Source organism: Parambassis ranga, chromosome 4, assembly GCF_900634625.1.
Source record: "Parambassis ranga chromosome 4, fParRan2.1, whole genome shotgun sequence".
Lineage (NCBI taxonomy): Eukaryota > Metazoa > Chordata > Actinopteri > Ambassidae > Parambassis > Parambassis ranga.
In genome coordinates, this window is record NC_041025.1 from 18,329,266 (window position 1) to 18,353,769 (window position 24,504).

The following is a 24,504-nucleotide window of genomic DNA, read 5'->3' on the forward strand; positions in this document are numbered from 1 at the left end:
ACTTTATGAAGTGTAGTGCAGTAGTCAAATGTACAGCTTCAAACGGCAATGACGGAAATTAAAGCAGCTGACTGGGAGGTAGCACACAGACCAGACATTCATTTTCTTCTTAAATTTGAAAATCAAATTACACTCTGCGCACACGTGTCTGTTATTACTTGTTTCATTGGACAGCATTTATGACATTTTAACACCAGACACAAAACATAACATTTAAGAAAACAATCCAGAAAGAATAATATTGTAACTTGTTTGATGCATGTCCAAAACTACATTTCAAATACTAATTACTCTATTTTTGCTTGGATAATTTAATACCAGCTATGGGTGTCAAATCTTTTTAAAAAAAAAATCAGTGTAGAGCAGATAAACTGAGGCTACAGTCCTCATTGTAGCGGCTACAGCCGGGCTGTGGTTTCAGCCTGTCAGCCCTGTCGGCATGGTCACACCCCCCATCGGATTCTCCTCAATCACTTGTTAAAAATATCTTCACGTTTTTAAAGAATAAATTATATCATTTAACAAGCAACTGTTGTAAATAGTTTGCACCGTATGCCAGTCAAAAATGCTGTTGTTTTGATTTTTGTAAGATTTTACAGCAGATGTTTTTAATGAACAAACAATAATCAAACTTAAAAAGGAAAGATCATTAAACTGGTTTCCTTTTTGGTGATAAAGAGGAAATAGAAGTGTTGACGTGTGACACCGTAACAGATTTTAAGACAGAAAGCAACTAAAACTTGGAACAAACAAGGAGTTTCCTCTCTGCCACATCCTGGGGAATAGCATCACTGCCTGGACCTTATTATAGGACAGTTTAGAGAGCACACAGTGATTGATGGGTGAGAACATAACATTCAAAAGGAAAAAACCCTTTTGATAGCTGCTCCAGCAGCTACAGCATCAGTAGGGATGAATTGTGCTTTACTCATCCTCCTCTGTCACCACACTCAGACACAAACACACACTTTGCTTCCTCTGGCTTCATGTGGGTGAACCCTGTGTTTTTGGCTCTTTTGCTCTCTCAGTGTGTGTATTGCAAGTGTGTAGCCACTAAGATGTGAGTCACCAGTTTTCTATTTACACCTCACTTTCTGCTGTGTCTGCTGGGTTTTCCACTTTCCCTTGTATGGTGTAATAGTGTAATTATAGCTCTTTTGTGTGAGTATATATGTATGGTGGTGTGTTGTCATATTCCCAAATTCCTCTTTGACATAAACTCCTAAAAATAAGAACAAAAAAACTCCAGGTCTGTGGTGCTGAAGAGCGGATGTTTAGCGGTTTGAGCCAGGGCAGTGGGCCAGTGTGAGGCTCAATGGTGCTGCCTGTGCACTCATGTTTATGTGTGTGTATTTGTGCATCCCAGCTGCTCTGCGGTAGGTAACTCTAATAAGCCCAAAGGTCAGTCAGCCAACCAGTCACGCTCTGAAAAGGACCAGAGACAACGGTCAGGTCAGGTTGCGCAGAGACAGACGAGGAGATAAAGGCAGGTAGACAGAATCGGTCAAGCACGAAGACAGGCCGAGGGATGGAAAGATGAGGAGAAGCAGGCAGCTAGATGCAAAGACAGGTGTGACAGACATACACGAAGACAGACAACCTGCTGGACTGACACACAGGCTATAGAAGTGGAGTAATATGCAGACAGAGAGACAGGCATAGAAGTGAGTGACGGCAGGAGACAAAGGCTTGCTTGATTCACCTCAAAGATAAAGCCTCAGCTGCTTTGTGACTGCCCTGTCATTTGATCAGCAGAACCATGGGATAGATGGTGATAAAGCTGTGGTGGTGTAGGAGTGACTCTCACCTGAAACCAGGATGAAAAATTCCGAGACAGTAAATCACAGCTGTAATGGGAAGGTATTGAGCGGCGTGGCTTTGTTCCGCTCACTGCAGAAAGAGAGACTCTCTTACCACATCAAAACCGTGGTGGCATATTATATATGTGACATTTAAACCCATTCTTCTTCTCAGATTTCTTCTAGTGAAAAATCATTATTGTTCCACATTTTATGGAATAATATGCCTATTGGGGGTTTTTTTGCCACAGGTTAGATGAGAAGCGCAACACTCACACAAAGATCTGCACCTTTAAAATGAAGCTAAAACCAACATGAGCTTACAGAACTTTTCATTTTCGGGACTTGTCCTGATGGCAGCTGTGTGTTTTCAGGTGGTCTTTAACCAACCTCTTAGCCTTTTTTAAGTTAACCGTTTGTTTTTTTATGCCACATCAAGCTGTGATAAAAAATAAGTTAACAGTGAGTGAAAACAAAACAGCTTCTGGTGTCAGGACTCTTGGATTCTTCAGTGAAAGTCAACCATGTTGCATAAACCCTCCATGTTCCCCAACTCACCTCCTTATATGGACCTTATGCGGCTTTATCAATCCCATGCTCAGCCCAATGACATCGGATATCTTATCAAAGAGCCCATAACATAACATAATTGTAACATAATGTCATAAATCAGGAAATGCGTTAATATGTTCAGTTAGTAGAAATGTAAGCAGATGTATAATCAACCAATGTGTCTTTCTGAGTAGACGTTATGTCATTTGTTTGATGAAAGTTAGGATTTTGGACAATTTCTTGTTTGAGAGAACAGTAACTGACTCTCATATTTAATGTACAGATATTAAAAAAATGATCTGTCCATGTTGAGCTTCTCCTTTGTGGGTACAGTATAAAGCTTTTGTGTTCCCGTTCTGGCAGTAAAAGGAATTACACAGACACCATTGACACGTGTATTATTTATGACAGATGACACAAATGTTGCTTTACTGCTCTTGTGTCAATGATGATGTGTTGATAAGATATTTGCAGAAGGCTTTGTAGTTAAGCCTGACTTTACTGAGAAAGTGAAAATATGTCCCGGAGCATTTTTCACCTCATCTGATACTTTTTTTCACACTATAATCCTTCCTTTGAATGTGTAGTAGTGTAGTAAATATCACCACAGACACTGCTAAACTCTGGTAAAACACAGACAGATTTATTTGATGGTAGTAATGTGTCCCACAATCCCAAAAAATGTACATTTCTCGCTAATTTCTTCCACTGATTGAATTTCACACAGATCCAAACACAATAGTCGGATGAGGCTTAAATCTTCACTTTGTTGTTTACAGGATGTGGAGCACCACCAACACCATATTACGTTGACGCACAAGCACACAAACACAATCGGGCGCAAATACGTAGGCTAATTAGAGGCTTCTGTCGGGAATATTCAGACCTCAACATGGGCTTTTTGGGAAGAACTTTATATTCTGTGTTGAGTGGAAGTTAGTCATGATACATCCATCACACATACACACACACACACATACAACACACACATCGTTGCTGTGTTTGCTTCTGGTCATCTGGGTGTGATTAGCAGAGTTAATGCCTCATGTTAAATAGACTTTCTTCTGCGCCTCACCACAAACACTGACCACAACACACACACACACACACACACTGACTCTCTTACACTGAGTTTTTTTTTATCGCTGCATCTGGCACAAGTGTGATTTATATCTCACTCTCTTTCAAACACTAAAGGGTGTGTGCAGCTGTGCGTGTGCATGGTGACTGCACATGCTTCTGTGTGTGTGTGTTTGTGTCAGTGGCTAATATCAGGTTGTTTTTCTTCAACAGTGATTACTGTGGGCTCCGTCAGAGCCATGTGGAAGTCCTTTAGTGCAAGTGTTTCTTACTCCGTGGGTCAGTTCTGTTTCTGACGGCTCTCTCGTGACAGATTTCTCTTGTGAATCTCTGAGACCCAGCGTTTTTTAGTGTTGGTTTGAAATCCATCCATGTGGAAATCCATCATTAAAATGAAATAGGCTTTTGTTCTGTCATATATCATTTGCTGTGTTGAAGTGAAATTCTCTTGATATTTTTCACACTGCATATCTTGTGAGAAAAAGTCTAGGTTGGTGCCTGGACCATAAAATGCACAAAAGGCCGTTGGAGATCTTTAAATGAGTTTTGTAAATACGCTACAATATTATTCCACAATGAATGAGAACATGCTCTTTATAGTTGGCTTTACCCTGAGGACTAAACGTCAGCCAGATGAACAGCAGTCACCAGAATTTATTGTGTCCTGTTTCATAACCTGTAAGACTTTGCATCCTTTCCAGTCTCCTCCCAGCTCCTATTAACTAATCTTTATTTCCATATTTCACCTTCTTTTGACTGTGTCCGTCTGCTCTCTTCAGCGTCTTCCCCCCCTCTTGCTTCCTCTCTGTCTCCCATATCCAACTTCTTTTCTTCCAGCCACCTTTCTTTTTCTCTCTCAGATTCAACATGTGCAGCTGTTTTGCCACAGACGGACTTACACACACACACACACTCACTCCGAGACCCTACGAAACCTCACTTTGACCACCGTTTAATAGCCACACGGCACACAGGGCCGTCTAAACTGCCTTAATTGGCTCTGACAGCAAATATGTCCCATGAAATTGACTTGGGATGAGTGTGCATTTGCGTACATCCATATGTGTGGGCATTAATGTGCATAGGGGCTTGCAGCAGAGTGACTGCGACTTTGTGGGGGGGGGGTGATGTTATGGAATGGAAGACAGAAAAAGAAAGAGAGCGTGAAAAAGATTAAGAGAGAGGATGAAGATGTGAGGCCAGCAGGCGGGGGGAGAACGCGTATCTCCTCTGTGAAAATCTGGAGATGTTTAACTGGCCTCTTCGCTGTCCTCAGTTCTTTGAATGAAGCATCTACATTTTATCATCACCATCATTTTCAAGTCCTCTCCTGTCATTTTTACAAGAGTTGGCAGAAATTTGGACAGTTAAATGAAAGACAGAAGGAGGGACAGTGACCAAAGGAGGAGGAAGAGGGAATGTGAAGTGTACTGTGTGTGTGTTTGTGTATTGTACTCAGATCCTCTTTCTACTCGTCCCCTATCATTCTCCTGTCAGACAGATCTTTAATCCATCCTGATCAAAGAACCAGGAGCAGGACAAGATAGATACTGCCAAAATCACAATACTTTTGATTTCTTTTCAGGGCTAAGATGTGGGTATCTACTGTTGTTGTGTAATTGAGTATGGATATAGAAGATGACCTCATGTACTTGTTCTGCATCCTTTATGACTAGGAAAAGATTTCAAATTATTTTCTCATTGTATATGCAACACTTCACACTTGTTCCAGTGTCCAGCAGTCATACAGGAAGAAATACAGCTTTAAATTTACTGCAACCTTAATAGTTCAGATTGCAATGCAGCTGTAAAACTCTTTCACCCATGCTCTTGTCTTTATTAGCCTCTGACTAAAAACCCAAACTTAATACCTAAAAGTTCAGGTACATTTATCTGGCAGCCACGGACGATGATGCTGGGAAATGTGGGGAACAGAAGCCAAAGTAGTAAAAGCAATAAATTATACAACACAAAATAACACCGGGAATTCACAAACTGGTTGTTTGGAAGAATATCTGAGTCTTCACTGCTGAAGCACATGGTGCAAATTTTCATCACTGGTATAAAAATGTTATTGGCCATGTTAAGTCCAACAGAAGCCTTCTCATTATTTGAATGCTGCCACATCAAGCCAGCGCTAAAAAATTTAGCCAGTGTGCCAAATGCTGTAGTTCCTCAAGTGGTCGTTAAAGGCTCAGTTCCCACAGACGTCCATGTTAAAGCAGAAATAACAGTCTGGTAGAGTCTGGTCTCTACAGATAATTCATGGCAACTGTGTAAAGTTTATCAATGTTGTGTCTGTGCTTTGAGTGGCAGGTGGTTGCTGCCCGCCCACTTGAGACTCAGGTGAGACTCACAGGGTTTTTCTGAGCCTCCCACACTAAGCTTTAAAACCACTCTTTAGAAAACCTGTGGTGAACTTCACTTCACTTCACACAGTCAGTGGTGGTAATGGAAAATTATACAGGAATGCAATGCAATATCATGACATGCATTTGGCTGGCTAGTCACATTAGAAATACCAGTAGCAAGTAAAAGTGAATGTAAACAGGGTTCTAAATATTTATATGAGAAAAGGAATAATGTTGCTAGAAAACCTTGAAACATAATGTCTTGTTTTTGTTCTGTTTACACCATGACAGGTCACAGAAACTAACTGTTTTATGGTTGTCTGTGTTTAGAGATTTCTGCCTGAATAATGCCTTCAGAATATAGAAGTGAAGTCTGTTAAGAAGCATGTTGGTCAGGTTTTTTTTTTTTTCGAGCAGAGTGTGACTGCAGATTAGGAATTAAAAACTGCCTTCACACATTCATGGACCCTTTTCTTTTCAAAAAGAGTCCTTTGAGGAGAAAACTGAAACTTTGGACTAAGTCTCTTTAGTGATACCATGGCACCAGTTCCTTCTGTCATTTATCCAGCCTTCCCCATAGACAGGTTACTAATCTATTCATCAGGGGTTAACCCATTACTTTAATGCTCTGCTGCCTTCTTCTTCTTCCTTTCTCTTTCCTGTGTGTCTCTATAGAAGTCTGTAACCCCAGCTTTATCCTTTTTAACTAGCACAGATTACTGTTAAGCCAAGGGTGTCCACCCCTTCAGCACTCATTTAGTCTTAAAGGCATATACTCCTCTATTTCTTTCAAGATTATACATTAGTTTTGCTTTAGATTTTTTTTTGCATATTTGTTGTAACCTTTTTTTAAAGAAACATCTCAGTCTTGCTCATTGTGTCTCTTTTTTTTTTTTTTGAAAGCTGACCAATTTGTCATTGCTGCAAACAGCTGGACAACCGAGGCAATAGTAAGCAGCTGTAGCAGAACACATGGACAGGGGGGGAGAGAATGAGAGGAATGAGGCAAACAAAATTTGTAGAGGACTTGAAGCTCTGAGCATTTTCACACATCTGCTCATCGGAAGATCTCTGCAGAAAGCTGGTGTGACTTTTAATTTGTTGGTTTTGGCTGTATAAGGGAAAACTATGGAGATGTTCTTCATCTTAGACTAAAATGTACTGAGTGATGAGCAGCTTAATTCCCTCCTAAACCTCCATAAAAAGCAAATGGCCCAGTGACAATACTTTCTTCATCTAAAGTCAATATCCATACATCAAAGTCTGGTTTAGCTCCAGATATTGCACTTAAAACGGACCATTTGCATCTGGGTTTGGTTGTTAAGAGGAAAGCAGTCACTTCAGCATCACCTCTCCCATGAAATCCCTTAACCCCTAATCTCTAACCTTTGACACCAGGACTGTTACCCCAATACTAACCCTGTAACCTTCATCATACCAGAAGCACAAAGGCTACTTAAAGAGAAGAAGCCTGAAAAGGTTGTGTGTGGGTGGAGAGAGAGATGAGCTTGGTTTGGGCTAAATACAGCTCACTCAGGAGAGGATTTTAGAGTTGTTAAGGAGGCTTATCCAACACTCACACACACACACACACACACACACTGGAGGCTCCTACTCTCTGAAGGCACATGCACTTGACAACAGGCAGATACATGAATGTGCACACACACACAAAAGTATTCTAATAGTTGTTTTGATGTTGTACGATGGCATCATGATTGTGCTGATGATGACAAAGCATTTCAGAATGAAAAGCGTTTCTGTTGCCACATAGGTGACTGACTATCATCAAAGCGAGCTAAAAACAGCTGGCTGCATTTTTAAGGGTGCATTTTATATTCCATAATATCAGAAAAATCCAAATCAAATGTGGAGGAGATACCATCTGGTATTTCTTAAAGTGGATCCTCAAAAGATTTCTTCAGAAATTTGTCATCACAAATGAGATTTGGGTCCACCACATCCCACCAGAGATGAAAAATCAGAACAGTGAAGCCAGATGAGTGAGTGCTCGAGTGGCTGTTACAGCAGCTCCTTACACTGATCAGGGAAGTTAACAAGAGGCAGGCCAAAGTTTTAGTCCATCATTGCCACCCAGGAATTAGTATTTGAACATCTGTCCTATTCCTCAATTTTAGCACCCTCTGCTAGCTCCCAGGGGAGGAGGAAACTCAGAGGTCACAGTTTTGACAGTGATGATGACGTCATGTGGACCACTTTCTGGAGGTCCATGATGCTGACTTTGCGAATAAACTGTATCAATCACCCTTTGTACATAAACTTCATTATATACATGCATTATTTATTAATTAATTTCTTTATATTTTGTCTGTATATCTTAATACTCCTATCAAAATAAATCAGTTAATCAAAGTTAGATGAGTATAAAAACCGGCCTTAATGAGTCTGAAAACTAAAGAGACTTTTGGGATTGATGCTGGTTTGGTTCTGTATTTCTGTCCCTGTGGTCATGACATGACGTCTCCTTCTGTCATGGTGGTTATAGCAGCCATGTTTACTGGTGGTCTTGACTCACTTAGCAGTTAACTGAACACACACACACACACAGATATACACATAAACATACATCTCACCAAGTGACGTGGACTCTGTGTGGTTCTGCAGCCACAAACACAGTGTGTCAAGTCATTTTTCACCCAGAGGTTAATTACGTAAACTAGAGAAATGTTTGAGTGTGTGTCTCGGTGACAGAATTTGCTCTGGTTATGTCATTTTGTCAGTGACTTGTTATGAGCAATGTTTTGCTTTCTGTCTCCTTGTATGTTGGACAGCAGTCAAAAATTAATCAGATGTGGGAAAAAAACGTCAAACACAGGATTTGTCTATGAAAGATTTATTTGTGTGTGTTTGTTTTAATCCTTCGTCTTCCTCTCCGTCTCTTCCAGAGTGACCAAGTTCTGGTTTGGTGTGAAAACCACAGACGCTGCGCTCAGGTAAAGACACACAATGACAAACTTGTACTGCTATGACGACATCATGTTCATTTGCATTTATTAGCTTAAGGTTTACTCAACACTTTCCGACATTATTACGTGCTTAACCACACCGTGCCTTATCCAAGCCTCATAAATCTAACAGCCCTTTAACTAAAGTCTTTGCAGCTGTGTCATCTGCATCATTCTCCATTTACACTGTCCAAACACTATTTGATTTATATGTCATTATGTTGACTTAATCTTAGTTTACTTTCTGTATATCAGATAAGACAGCTGAAATTGTGTGGATCATGTTGTCTTTGGAGGTAACAAATGTAGTACAAAGGTTTGTTCAAATTATTTCAATTTAGAAAAGAGAAACTTTGGAAGAGGTGGTGGGTGTGGACATTGAATTTACTGAGATGAGGAGATTTTTATGGATGTTTGCTTTGCCTGTACTGTTGTGAGAGGTAGTTACATTTCTGGGGAGGTTACAGTGTAAGATATACAACTGTGGAGTATCGAAAAAATAGATCTCTGCTAGTTTCTGCCAGTTTTGATCCAGCTTTGTATCATTAGAATATGCATAATGAGTGAATGAATTGCGTCTCTCGTCCCTCCACCTGGCCTGCTTCCAGAGCTCTCCACAAAACAGAAATGCAATGAGTACCCCAGTTTGTTGTCCAATATCACTTGTTACCTCTGCTGTTCTTAGTAGCAATGAGTCAAAAAGTGCATTGTGGGTGTTGAAGTTTCTTCTTCATAGAGAGACAATGGCTGTGTTCGAAATCACTCACTCACTCCCTACTTCCCATATGGGGAGTTCAGTGTAGGGCACTATATAGTGAACTCGTTGTGAAAGCATTTTCAGACATTTCGGACACTACCTCCCTCATTGTATGTCGCCGTTAATGACATCATTGCTGTCGCAAATTAAACAAGCTGATCTCTGCCAGCTAAACAAACTCTGTTGTTAGCAGTTATAATTTGTGACTTTATAGCCCAAAAAACGTTTTATGGAAAAACATAAATAAAGCAAACACAGTCGTTTATGCTACATTCTTTAACCATCATTATATTCATAATATTCACAGGTGACGTAACTTCCGTTCCCGTTCTCTTCACCGGTCTGCGCAATGCATGATTGTACATCGGATGGACACTACTTTTCATGATGCATTGTGGGATACATTGCGGACCCTATATGGGGTCTATAATTTGGTTTCGAACACAGCCAATGTCTTATTTTTAATCCACTTTTTAAGTAACATTTTAACAATATGAATTGTTGAACTTATCCAGTCTGTACTTTTGTTCTTAGAATTAAAAACATAGATCCTATGAAGATCAGGATGAGTACTGAGTCAGTGACTTTAGAACTCTAACAAACTAAAAGGTCCTGGGTGCAAAGAGAAACAAAAATTATGTTTTTTTTAAACTCTCCCAAAATAGTAGGTGCAAAGCAGTATGCAGTATTATTTATTAGTTATTTTAAAACAATACACAGAAAACTTCATGTTTTGTACTTGATGTTACAGCTGCACAACACAGGACTGGGGTCATTCAGACCAGAGAGTCTGTCACTTCCTTCACTTCTCTATGGAATCTTTAAATCCACCACGTGGCTTCTGTAATAGCAAAGGTTGTGTTTTCAGTTAAAATAATTCCCTCCTATATCTTAATTATCCATCCTCTGTGGGGAAAGAAATTAGCCCGCTGTTTATTCACTTAACACTGTGTGCCAGGAGGCTGCAGTGTGTGCGTGCTTATTCATTGTTCGTTTTCGTATGTGAGTATTTTTAGCTGACAGTCTGTCCACTCTGCAGCAGTTCCAGCATGTTACAGCTTTCTGGACACTATACTGTGAGTGCTCTGTCCTATAAAAAAAGTCTCAGTGTTTGGAGACTAATTATTTTTACATTAATGAAACCCTGATTTCAGGAAAATGACTAGACAAAGATGAATCTGTGTTGCCTGTAGCCAAAAAAATGTCTGTTGAGTATCTGTCCACCGTGACCTTTTCACTCACTGACCTTAACTCACTCAGTATTAATGAGTTCTTGAAAGATTCTGTCTGGCCTCTTATTGATGTGTTTTCTGAACTCTGTGTTCAGGTTCAGACGTACCTAAAAGCTTCAACCCAGCTGGAAGCACACCTCAGTCGTATTTTACTTTTCGCAACATTTCCAAGCTTTGCTACAAATTCACATGACAGTTGGATAAAGGAAAAGGTAGAAACAGACGCAGTAAGAGCTTTTTCTTTGTATTTCTGCAGTGTGTATGCACTTATAAATGGGGTCAGCAGGGGTTAATGTCAACAGCAGCCAAGAGCATGCAACCCCCACCCCCCCAAAAAACCTCCATCATCGGACCGTTGCAGGGGATACCACACTGAGCGAAACATCAGACGTCAACTTTCAACTGTACTTACCCCCATGGCCACCTTAAACAAAAACACACACAGCTCTCTGACCTCTACTCGGCTAATCCACTTTATCTTCCGCTCTTTCTATCCCTGACTTTTTGAGATTTTAGTGAAAACACAGTGCACACTGAACATGGAAAATACTGTCTAGTTGTCTAAACTTTGTTACTCAGGCTTTTTGTCATGCTGCTGTACATGTGTGTGGCACCACAGTATGGTCCAACTACAGTCTGACGCTGTACAAACCACAATTTTCCTCTCAGACATCCTGATACAACACAGACATGCACCGTGTCTCTTCTTGCTTGTTTGAATTGCAAAGTTATTAATTCATACTGTTTTACAGTCTGTTGAAAGTGGATACAGACCAATTTGTAAAAGTCACCAGAGCAGGCCAACTAAAATAAATTAGAACAGAAAAGCACATATCCTCGTCCTCAGCCATAATTGCCAAGATTAATCAAAATAATGAATTATAGAGCAGAGGAAATCCAGCGCAGTGTAATGCTCTCAAGGTGTGTGTGTTTGTTAACAGGGTAGACAGTGGACTGCCCACTCAATCATTGTTTATAGGCTAAATTAAATGACCACCTAACAACAAGTTATTGTACACTTAAAAGAGACACACAATGATATTGTTTAAAGTTTTATGGTCATGCTCCAGTCATGGTCAAGTCTGCCATGGCTGCCATGGCTGCGAATGAAATAACTCAAAAACATCCAATATACCTTAATGATGTTGAGGATCATTTCACTCTTCCTTCAGTGCCACTTTGAGTTCGATATATGTGGTTGGATGGATCACCACAAAATGTTGGGCAAACATTTATGTCTCTCTCAGGATGTATTGCTGGCCAGATACCTGTAAAAACTAATACCATTGCCATCAGCCTCAGCTTTAATTTTTTTTGTCTTCCAATTAGCCAATTGTGGCACCTGTTGAACATTAACTTGTTTTCTCAGCATTTAACTGACAGCACTGCTGTGCCTAGTACAGCCTTGTAGAGTCGCTGGCATATTCAGTCAGAAATTACCAAAAAATAAATCACTTTGCAAGGATCAAACTTATCACACCACAGATTCTGCAGTTTATTATTGTGCCTGCATTTTGCAACAAGAAAATTATATATTCTTTTATATATTATATACCCATGAATCACAGAAAGATGAGGTTTGGCACGACCTGGTCCTATTTTTTTTTATTTTGATTTTGAAATACTTTAATAATCCCACCAGGGAAATTGCTTAAGGCACAGAGCGCCACACTGGAGGCAATGTGGGTAAAGTGCCTTGCCCAAGGCCACACAACAATGACTAGGGAGGAGTTGGGATTGAACCACCAACCTTCCAGTTATTGGACAACCCTGCTCTACCACTGAGCCACTACTCCCCTGATAGGGGAAATAACATGGACAAGAAGAGCACTTGTTACTTCAACTGACACAAACACTAGCAGGATGTGTGATCCAGGTATTCCATGTTTACCTTTTTCCTTTAGTGTTGAACCCTTACAAAGTGAAGTGATGTGGTTGCTTAATAGATTGCATTGGTCTATGGCTGAAAGTTAAAGTCATCCTGTGCTCCCTGCTGGATGATAGTAATGATGACACTGTTTCTGAATCTCAAAACAGCATGTCTGCATTACAAGCCCATATATCGTAATATCAATATTTTGGTGCTCAGCCCTGGCCCAGACCACTTTCTCCATTGAGAGAAACAAAGAATGAGAGAGCCAGAAGGGAGGAAGCAGTGAGTCCCCTGGTCATTAGCTGTTGATCTGTTGAAGGAAAAACGCCTCTGCACAGGCTTTCTCTCTGCGGAGCCACATTTTTCTGATGTTTATAAACTCAATTTTAGTGCTAATATTGAGGCACATCTAACAAAATGTGACTTGGTCTGAACCTGCATTCCACTGCAGGATCTCATAAAGCCTTTTGGCAGTGTAACATCTTCAATAACTTTTGACAGAGACTTTTACAGAATAATTTGGGGACTCATATTAGTTTTCCCTCAACTCCTTTTCTGGTTCCTCACATGGACTTGGAGCAGTGCTAGAGCAAGTTGTTCTCACTGGGGTTTTAGCATGTGTAGCACATAGCCAGTGTGTCACTCACAGTCACACACCCACTCACAAAATAGTGCACAGGTTGAATTCAACTTCCCATGTTATCAGTTTCACTTAGGGAGCTTAGAATGTGAAAAGGTTTATTATTTCACAACCAAAGCTAGCAAAGAAATAAAAGTAACAAAATCTTTTGAAATCTCTTTTTTAATCTTCGCCTGAAGAAGCTTTGAAGGGGCACAGGGTAATGAGACAGGTGAACAGGTAAAGGTATGCTGAAGTAGACTGTGGTGCTTTATATATATCTTTGTATCAGGGTTCAGCGTCTCTGTTTAAGACACACAAACACACATCAGGCAGATGTTGCCCCGACACATATGGTTTGTGTCACATCACCATGGAAACACACATGGGAGTTCACCAACTAAACTACAGCCCTCACTCAATTCCTCCATCTGTCCATCTCCTCCTTCTTTTATCTCTTTCTCATAGACTTACACATCACACACACACATACACATGCATGTTAGACATAGTAATGTGTACCAGGTGTTTAAGACAGCAGGATGTCCAACAACAAACAGGTCTAGTACGGAACAAAGAGGCAGAGGTATCAAGTCACTGTGACTCGTCCGCTTACCATCCTGCTTTAAGTGCGCATGTCTTGCAGAATCCTTTAATTCTGTATTTTATGCATAGTTTATGCGCATTCCTACACTATTAACCTTCCATCGCTAAACACGCTTATAGAGGCTGTGGTGGCATAGGGCTGAGCAGAGTCAATAAAATGTGCCACCTTCCTGGTTGAATGGGATTCACAGTGTTTCTGTTTAGGCATTTTAATGGCTCATCACTTATGACAGGCTGTTCATCAGTCTGTCCTGCAACATATTAACAGGTCTAAATGAACTAAATTGTTCATACAGGGGGTGAACATTCATTTTGAGCCAAGGATGAACTGATTAGAATTTGGCCATTAAAAGTCATGATCACTGTGACCTCAGCAAATATAACATACCTGTGAATGCTCACTGAGGAATAATATATGATGGAAATGTCCATTCTGACACACAAATCATAATTAGCTAAATTCTCCTCACCAGTTACACTCTCCTCTTCTCCAATATGATTCATTGTGTGAAAAGAAGTGACTTTTGTGGTATCATAGCATCTTCCCCTTCCACCAAAGCATTTCAATTTAAGTCTAATGGATAACTGACCATGCATCTGTATGTAATGCGGTTAGCATAAAAGGTGTACAATTTTTTTTATTGCTGCCCAAATTGTTGAAGTTCTCTTGAGATGCGGTGCATTATATCTCATGGGGGCACACTAAGGAGGAAATAATAGAGAAGGACGCTGCAGGAAAGAGTTTATCAGGCAGAAGTCCCCATCGGCCACACTAAGGCTCTAAGATTCTAAAGTAGATCAGTGGCTGTTGCTTAATTTGCAGCAGACACTGGAACAGCTGCAAACAACAGTTTATATAAGCCTGGATATCTTTTGCTGGCATTAATTTGATATGCTGCTTTTTAGATTTCCCACAGTCAGCTCCAATCTTTCTGTCTGCTCAGAGTTACCAGGTTGTTAAATATGACATCTGGTTGATATACAGTTGTCTGTAAGCGGTCAAAATATGGTGATAAATGCCAGCCATAAAACCTTTACAGGGTTTTAACATTAACCTGAAATAGGTGTCATAGTGTGACCATCACCTGACACCAGTGCATTCATTCCTTTACTGTCTATGCAGGCTTTCTTTTTTTGCCAAAACTAGAGCTCTAGCATCCTTTCATAGTGTGTTTTATTTATTAGTTTTATTTCAGACAGAGTAAAAGACAATAATCAGGGGAATCTCACAGGAAGTTAGTGCTGGCAGCATTTAGTCTGAGGCCATGTGCAGTTTGATAGGTGAAGAATGTAACCACTGACTTACCTAAATCCTATGTGTCTTCATGCAGACTCGTGCCTTCTATTGTCTTTCCACTCCCTCTACAAGCTTCCCACTTGAGTATAGGCTCTGGTTGATTTCATGTTTTTGTTAAAGTCTGGCAAATGTCGAACATAATTTTGAGTGGGATTTTTTGAATTTGTTCCACTACTTTTTACTCTAGTGCCATAAAACCTGAAATTTGTCTGTGTGTATGCGTAAATGCATATCCAAAATATAAAATGGAATCTGTAGAATCTCATTTAACACCAGTGCAGTTGGGTGGTCACTGTTGTTCTTACAGTGTATCTCTTTCATAGTATTCCAGCCTTCAGAGAAAATTTTGCAGGAAATCTGCAAGGTGAAGAGACGCTTCTACACTTCAAAACACTTTCACATTCTCAAAATAGCTGATGGGAAGCATGAAAAAGGAGACTTTTAACTTTTAAGTTATTTTTGTTTTGAAGAAATCATAGAGAAGCAACAAAAGAAAAGCTAAAATCTGGTCACATCAGAGATACTGCTGATGCAGATGGCAGAGGCACAGTTCTGCACCATCTAGTGAACCATAGGTGGTAGTGGTGGTTGTGTATGTTTGGTTGAGGAGTGTATGTTTATGACAAGCTGCACCTTTCTTGACTTTAAATTGACAAACATATGTGTCATTTGTGGCACATGGGGTCCACATAAAGGGGCAGAGCTTCATTTCTCCATAAAAAATATCAAATGGTGCCGAAATTCTAAATGTACTAAAAGTAGAAAATAAGACAGCTGATGACAAGCAGGGCACATAAATAAACAGAAATAGTCTTTTACATTGCGTCTACTGAACTAGTGACCGTGTTTAAATAGCGAGCACATCTGGTGGCTTTCTTTCTTTGTCTCTCTCTCTCTCTCTCTCTCTCTCTCTCTCTTACCCCTGGACCTGTTTCACTGTTTGTCTTTCATCTCCTCTCTCCTTTTCAACTGACACTCACCTCCCACCCCCACCCCCTCCTCTCCATCCACTTGGAAACCACATCTCTCCTCCTCTCCCTCCTCCATTTCCTCTCCTCCCCTCACTTGCCAAGTGTGGCTGTCATCCCTCTATTGTGGCAGGTGAGGCCATAAAACAGCAGGGGAGACAAGAGGTGGGTCGAGACACAAGGTGTGTGTATGTGTATGTATGTGTGATTAATTATTACAGAGATATCTGAGGAGCTCCTCTGTAAACTGTGCATGCACACACACACACACATGCACACACACAGGCAGTCATTAATCTTAGATCTGTTGTTACAGTGTGGTGGTGTGTTAAACAGTAACATCTCCAACCTCTGACCTCAGCTGTGTCTACTGTTCTTTCTCTCACACACATAACTCATCATGTCGCCTTCAAGACCAAAAGTGTCTTGTTTGTCTTTCAGCTCCTCTTACACAAATGGTGCTCATGTACTTTTCAGTGATTGATAGCATGCAGGTGATATTTGAGAGTGTAAGGTGTGCTCCGCCTTCATGCCACAAATGTTCTCAGCTTAAGTTCATTAACCTCAAACCAACTTATCTCACCGCTCACTTATCACATTTCCTAATTTATTTTTTGTCTGTTAATGACATCTTTGTTAAGTGTGTTTTTATGACCTTATTGTAGAAACAAAAAGACATTTAAGACTGCATGTGTAGTGACTGTAGTGGTCTATGCAAACCTGGGTGTTACATTTGTGTGTATATAAAGTATATGCACAGTTTAAGCTTGAGATGCCTGACAAATTACTACAGGTATGGATGTTTTAGAGGAGAAGAGGATACACAGCGGAGAAAGGAAATCACAGTGAGGAGGAGGAGGAGGAGGAAGGGAGTGATAATGTGAAGATGAGACAAAAAGTCCAAATGGGGGGGAAAAGGATTTAAAAATAAGGGAGGGAGGAAGAACGGAAGATGTTGAACAAACATAAGGATGGGAGTGAAAAATAAAACATTTCTGTTGCAGCAAAGGAGGGTCTGGCCTTAGATGTAAGATACTGTTGGTGTGTGTGTGTGTTTGTGAGGTGTTTTGTGTGAGTTTTTGACAACTATAAGCTCAGAGTAACACGTGATCCAGTGAAGAGACCCATGGGAGAAGAAACACATCGAACTTGAGGATCTAGTTACAGCTGTGTGTGTGTTTGTGTTATATTTTATTAAATCTGTGTTTTATTATATCTGTTCCCCTTTAGGAATACATTATTGCCTTGAGCTGAAAAAAAGTGATAATTCTTACCAAAGTTATTTCTTGTGGACAAAAAGGTGGCTGTAAAAAGGTCTTCATGGACAGAGAAGGATGTGGTTGCTTGGATATTAGTTGTGGTTTTAATGTCCACAGGGCTGACACATTTTTATGATTACGGAAAAGAATAGAATGTCTTCACAAAAACACCATACAGTACACCACATAATTGTAGTCCATTCATAGGGTAAAGGGATGACAAGTATCCATAGGAAACATCATTTTCATCCCTTCACTCATGTTCTATGTAAGCAGCCATGTTGTGTTTGAGCAGTGTTACAATAGATTTTGAGAGACCGGATGCAATGTGTGCTGCTTTATGCAAATTAGCAGTGTCTACACAACTCACTGGAACTGGATTCAGCCACTGCCACTGGTTTCAGAAACATATTTTTTTTTGTAGCATAAAAATCAATATAATCAGGATATTTATAGCATATTTCACCCACTGCTAATATACAGTGTCTGACTCTTTTCTACAAACCAATACACAGACTGTGTTGTGGTGCATTTTTTAGTGTGTACGTAGATGTTTTTTTTATGTAATTCCATTGTAACTCAGACTCTGCAGCCGTTGTTTCCTGCAAATATGCAGACAACAAACTTACAGTTTAAGACAAACATGCCTCATTCTCAAAGGAGAGATTTAGGGTGGAGTATCACCAAACTTTTTCTTCATGATTTAATAGTATTCAACAGTTATTAGGCTACATGCTGAAGCCTCCTTTTATGTTTAGGAGACAGTCACATGGCTTTATCAGGTAGCAGTATGAGGCTTAGTGTCTTGTTATTGCCCGTTTTTTGTACATGGTCTTTAATAAAACTTTAGCCATCATGTCTGCAAAAGAGTCTATTTAATCTAGGGTACTAGAGTTGTTGGAGGTGTTTTTATCCAGAAGTAGCCATTTATTTGTGCAAAGATGAAGTTTTTATGCCTCTTTGTTGATTCAGTTTCTTCTTCTGGAATCAGTGAGATGGAATGATTGAAGCCAGGCACACTGGGGAGCTGAGGGAGACAGACAGACAGAAAAAAGGGAGGGGGTGGGGGGTGGGGGTTGAGGGTGAAACCACAGTTTTTATATGTTGTCTGGTTTTAATTTGGTAAGAGCCATCATTCACCAGTTCACTGAGGTGGCAAACCAGATGAGTGTGGGCCTTGAGAGAGAGAGAGAGAGAGAGTGATTGTGTGTGTGTGTGTGTGTGTGTGTGTGTGTTTCTTCTGTGATTTTGATGGAATAGTTCTGGGGAAATCTGCTTATTCGCTTTCTGGCAGACTGCTAGATAAGACGACTGATACATAAACTGTTGTGTATCTTTATAAATGTTAACACAGTGACTGGAAACAGTGAGCTAGCCTTACATGCCTGTAAAGTGAACAATTACCAACATGTTTGAAGCTAATTAACCCTTATTAATTATTATTCTTTCTTTTTATAAAAAATAAATATTATATCATGATTTTAAAGGTTATGCCACCCAATAAAATACCCAATGTATGCTCTAGAGGTGTTGGCAGGTGTGTTGTTTCCTGTTTCTATCATTTATGTAAATTCAAGAGTGAGTGATACTGATTGATGTAACCCTTCACCCAAAAGTGACATATTTTGGACGTATCAACACATTTTTCCAAATGTTAAAGTGAAGTTGTAAAAATCTTATTTGAACTGATATTTTATTCTGTTCTCTTTGTGTATGTTCAGTGCCTGCAGCCATGCAAAGAACTGTGGGAAACCAGGAAGGTCCTGTCTCCAAAGTCCTGTGAGGTAAGCTAACTGGATAGTGTGTAAGTGTGTGTGGTGTGTGTATTTGTGTAGGTCACAGCAGCCTCGGTGGCAGTGTCCATCCTGCACTAGAAAGATGCTTTTGTTGGCACTGTGAGATCTTTCGAATGTGTGCCACGATTAGCCAATTCTGTGTGTATTTATGCAAGCCTGCGTTGTGTGTGTGTGTGTTATGCAAAACATTTGTCAGCTTTTGAATGTATACAGTAGTTTCACATGTGTTTCTTGTGTGTGTGTGTGTGTGTGGCCCTAAATGATTATTTGTAGAGCCAGTTGCTGTGTTTTTTAGATAGATTAGTTTTTCATCACAAGAGCTGAAGCATGTTACTGGTGAGATGGCTGACTGGCTGCCTGGTTTGAAACACAGTGTAATTCAGAGCTATTAGCTTAAGCTTGTGTTTACATTTTGCTGATGTGCGGCCATTGGCACACACACACACACACACAAACACACACAGCCTTTTGCAACAGATTCAAATAATCAGTAGAAGTTCTTATATGTTGCAATTTTTTTTTCCTGGCAGAAACAGACAGAGTGTGTGACAAGCCGGGAGTTTCTGGCCTCTCTGAGGTTGTCTCGGCAGGGAGACTGCCCTCCGCCTCAGCGAGCAACGGGATTCGCTGCAGCCTGCGTGGAGAGCTGCTCATCAGACCAGCATTGTCCGTCCCCCAGGAAGTGCTGCTCCAATGGCTGTGGACACACCTGCCAAGCCGCAGCCAATCTTTATAAAGGTAAAAGTTAGTTAGCATAGTGTGGGCTTGAAGCAAGTGTTTAATGTGTTTAATAAGAGATGCCTGAATTGTGCTTTTATTTCTGGCTGCACAAGCTCTCACAAGCTCTCACAAGCTGCACAACACTCCTTTAGTTGACGGGGAAAAATGCACTTCCAATATGTGTTATGACATGTAGCTCTTTATGAGCTGCTTTGATCATAAGTGTCTGGCAGATATGTTAAATATAATTTAATGTAATGTAATAAAGATTGCTTAATATTGCCAACTTCATTGTGGTTAAAACTATCTCCATCATGAGTCAACATGGAGCTAGACTGCATCATGAACCGCCTCAGATGCGGTCAGGATTTGGCTGCTGTAATAAATTAACACAAACAAAATTATCGTTTGAGTGACATTTGCATTTTTGCTTTGCTTTTTCGGTCTCTATGTAGCCGACCCATTGGTTTTGAATAGGCACAGCATCAGATGTCTCCACTCATTTGTCCATGCAGGTGTTCCCCTGAAGCCCCGTAGAGAGATGAGCTTCGTGGAGGATTCCGAGGGGCGTGTGAAGGTGATGTGGGTGTCGAAGTTCAATGTCAGCATGGAGCCGGTCGTTTACATGCTTCAGTCCCGCTGGAACATCGGCATTCACCCCAGTGAAGATCATGCCTCTCCATGGGCTACCGTTGCCATGGTGAATAAAAAGCAGCCTCTCACTATGTCTTTAGTGATTACAGGTTTTGTGATGCTGACATCATAATGATTAGGAAAGAAAAGAATAATTGACCAAGATGCTGATGCAATGGCTTGTTACCGAAACATAGTTGTCTATTAATATCTTTCCTTATTATTGAAGTAGAGGTGATATAAAGAAGCTGAATGCCAGAAAAAATCATAGGATAGCATAGTGTAGTTGTAACAACACTGGTGGTAGTATAATCATAGAGGAGCTATAAAAAAACAGTTCCCTGTGCCTTCAACAGTGGTGCAACACCACAAAGTTTGTAACATATCTTTACCTCATAACTCTCAATTTGCCTCGAATGATGAAACTTCTCAGCTATGGAGATGGATGTTAGACTCTGTTTCCACCTCATCAGTCTGCTGCCTTGCTGTCTAAACCTCTCCACCCCAGCCAGTCTCTCACTCTGCCAGGGTAAACCCTATGAGTGTGTGTATGTGTGTGTGTGTGAATGTGTGAGAGTGCACTGTACGTTCATGTGTGTGTGTGTCTGTGTGAGGTTAGGTAAATAAGCAGAGCTTAAAAAGGAACCACAGGCAGCCACAGTCGTTCCACCGGCTGACTCTGAATGACTGAATGCTCATTATGGACTTAAATAGATGGCAGCTCGTGTCTGTGTGTGTGAGAGAGACTGTGGATGAGTAGGTTTTAAGCAGTGATTACATTTGTCAGGGAGACAATATGTGAATCTTTGGTGAGTTTAACCATAATTTGTTGAAATTATTGAATTTTACTGTTATCAGAGAGAATTCCAGTCTGACCACATTCATGTATAATTGCCTGTTGCCAGTTTATTAGGCACACCATGTACATGGCAGTGGTCAGTTCTGAGTGAAACTGGTGACAGAGGTGGAGGATGTCACTAATTAACATGCATATTTTGGTTTGTTTACAAGAAATAGTTCAGCACTCAACCACATGTTTGTATGGATCCAGCTATGCTGGGTGATTCCATCCTAATGTTAAGATAAGCTATCCATCTGCAGGATGTAGCCACAAGGACACATATAAAACCTTATTTTCTACACAAAAGGAAGGCAGAAAAGACCATTTCTTAAAATGTCCCCATTGAGAGGAGACCACCTGCTTGTCAAGACTGTTCTTTATTGTGTCTATAATTATTTAATAAACTAACCTTTGCACAGTCATGCACTGAAGTAATAGAGAGGTAAGGTCCCACCCCTTATGGTGAACCACCAGGGGACTGTATTTTGGAAAAAATATACAGTGATCAGTGCCAAAAGACAAATGATTCAATCCGCACTTTGAATTGTTCCATGAGTTACACATATATTGTCTGCCAAGATAATCCTGCAGAGGTTTCACATAAAACTACATGGTAATTTATAATCTTTATGACAACCTGCAACTTTGCTGACTTGCAACGTGTTGAGTTTTAAATTTAAAAAGATCATATGTGTAAGTCATGTTGTAGCTCAAAATCTTTATATTATTACTATATAATATTTTTAAAATGCATTGCATTAAGCAAGTGAAGAACAATTTGTTTTTTCATTTATCTACATGGATGTGTTTTATCTTCAGACCCTCTCTGAAGACGTGGTCCTATCGGATCTCAGACCTCAGCGTTGGTACCAGTTCAGAGTAGCAGCCATCAACAGCCATGGCAGCAGAGGTTTCACTACACCCAGCAAACACTACATCTCCAGTAAAGGTAATACAAACACACACTAAACACATACTTTGGTTTTCTTTAGAGAGCTGTTAAGACAGCTCCACTGAGAGTGATGATTCCTCCTCCACCGTGTTTCCATAATGTACCTGTGAATTGTGATATTCTGTCATGAGACATGGAGCAAAATGCAGATACTTGTGTCATTTTATGAGAGATATTACACCTCCCCACGGAGGTCAGAAACTCAGGAACATTCCCTTTCCTCTACTTCTCTGTTCCTTCTCTCCCTTTCGCTCAGAGTTGATGGATAAGGTACACACAGCAGAAAAACAGGCAGTCTATAAAATGCAGACAGGAAACCGAAAATACATACATGCACATATTTACACATGCTGTAAAGACACGCTCACACGTACACACACATATATATATGCTCAATCAATTGGTTTAGTGCCAGGGTGCAATCCCTGGTGTGGGTCTGAGAGACAGTGTGAAAGTGAGAGTAAGTCAGTCACACACACACACACACACACACACACACACACTGTAGGAGGTCGTAGCTCTAATGCTTAGCAGACTTAGGTCATATTGATGTGACGCCAGGATTGGCTAGTCATATGAATTCCCTGCCAGGATTGGCTAGAGCATGTTTGAATGTGAACAATGACTTCAGGTTGGAGCAAGTTTTGGAAAAAAAAGTTCTTTATCAGTTGAAGAGGTGTCTGAGATCGCATTTTCCATCAGTGCAGATAATAAATGATGAAATTCTTGATGTGTCCATCAGAGTTTTAGAAACATTACAGTCTGTGCTATGTTATACTGAGACTTCTTTGGCAACTTCTGGTGACCAGTCATGTCTCTAAATGAGGTTTCTCTAGGCTGCGCATAAGCAAATAAAGCACATGTGTATGGAAGCTGTCATGTTCAGCAACAGTTTGAAGACATCAAATCATCCTGGTGTAAACAAACTGCTGTATTGATGGAAAAATATCATAAGGGAATTTGGAGGATATGGGTGGGACAGTGACATCCACCCATCCACCCTTTACTTCTTTTTTTTCCTGTAGAGCAGGTTTTATTTGGGATCCTCATAACAAGCCGTCCTCTGCATTAGATGTAGTTATTTTCTAATTTATAATACAAAGTGATCTTATGTCTCTTTAAAAGGTTACAGTATATTGAAGATAATTTTATAAAGTGTTGACTGCCCCAGCTGGTGTTAAGTGAGAGGTGAGTGCACCCTGGATGTCTCCAGTCCATCACAGGGCTAATACAGAGAGACAACCATTGTGAGCAGTGGCTGGTCAACCTAACATGCATGTCTTTGGAGGGAGCATGCAGAGGAGACGCTTAAAGCCAAAAGTTAGCACCAGCCAGCCTAAACCACTGCAGCACTGCTGCCACTATAATGAGACAATAATAATTACATTAACTGAGCATATTACAAAACGGTACCATCAAACCAGAGCTACAGGGATTCAGAATTTAAGAAGGGTAGCAGTTTATCTGTAATTTAATGTTATATTTGGTGGATCTGGTGGCTGTACAATGCTCGAACTGCAGAACAGTATCCTACAAGATATCGGATTAACACGTTAGCCTTCCTAACACAAAGGTCTGCACTACACATTGCTGAGATTTGTGAGGTCAGCACCTCTGCTAGCCTTAATACCCTTCTTTGCATAGGTGATGTAGAAGCATAATTCCAGCTTAAGGCTATAGTCTGGAGTGCAAGCTTTGCTTACTTAGTTATTTTTTTATTAGGGTTTATATGTGGGATTCTTTGCTGGGACACAAACAATGCACCCCTAAAAAAGAGAAATTATTAAGTAATTTTATGCTAAGCTAACAAGAGGGACAGGCGAGTGATCTTCTCATCTAACTCTCCGAAGTGTGTATGAAAAATGCTGAATTATTCTTTTAAGATGTGGATTGTGTTCACAAGTGCATTTTGAGGGCCAGGGTTAAAGGTTAAAGACACACTTAAACATTCCAAGTACCATCTGATCGAAGTCTGAGTCTTGTGTTTCCAGTTCATTAGTCTGATTAGTCAGGGGCTGGAGGTCAGGGGTCACAAATCAGGAAGCTGGCAGATGTCAAGATGGTTGTAGTTCCGCCACTGTGACCTGATGCTAACCAGAACAAGAGCTGAGCTGTGAATGAAAAACTCTTTCCTGCTCATTGAGATATTAGGGTTGTACAGGACCTGCCAGCAGTCATTAGGAGGGAATGTCTGGATCAGAAA

At 40.4% G+C, this 24,504-nt stretch overlaps 1 protein-coding gene across 1 annotated transcript in view; it reads left to right on the forward strand.

The window, feature by feature from the left end:
• The window catches only part of anos1b (anosmin 1b), a 36,558-nt gene that overhangs the window by 1,331 nt on the left and 10,723 nt on the right, over positions 1-24,504 (forward strand). Inside the window, exons 2-6 of the mRNA XM_028403987.1 lie at positions 8,689-8,736; positions 19,081-19,143; positions 19,686-19,893; positions 20,391-20,575; positions 22,169-22,298. Coding sequence (XP_028259788.1) covers positions 8,689-8,736; positions 19,081-19,143; positions 19,686-19,893; positions 20,391-20,575; positions 22,169-22,298 — 634 coding nt within the window. The remainder of the gene's footprint in view (positions 1-8,688; positions 8,737-19,080; positions 19,144-19,685; positions 19,894-20,390; positions 20,576-22,168; positions 22,299-24,504) is intronic.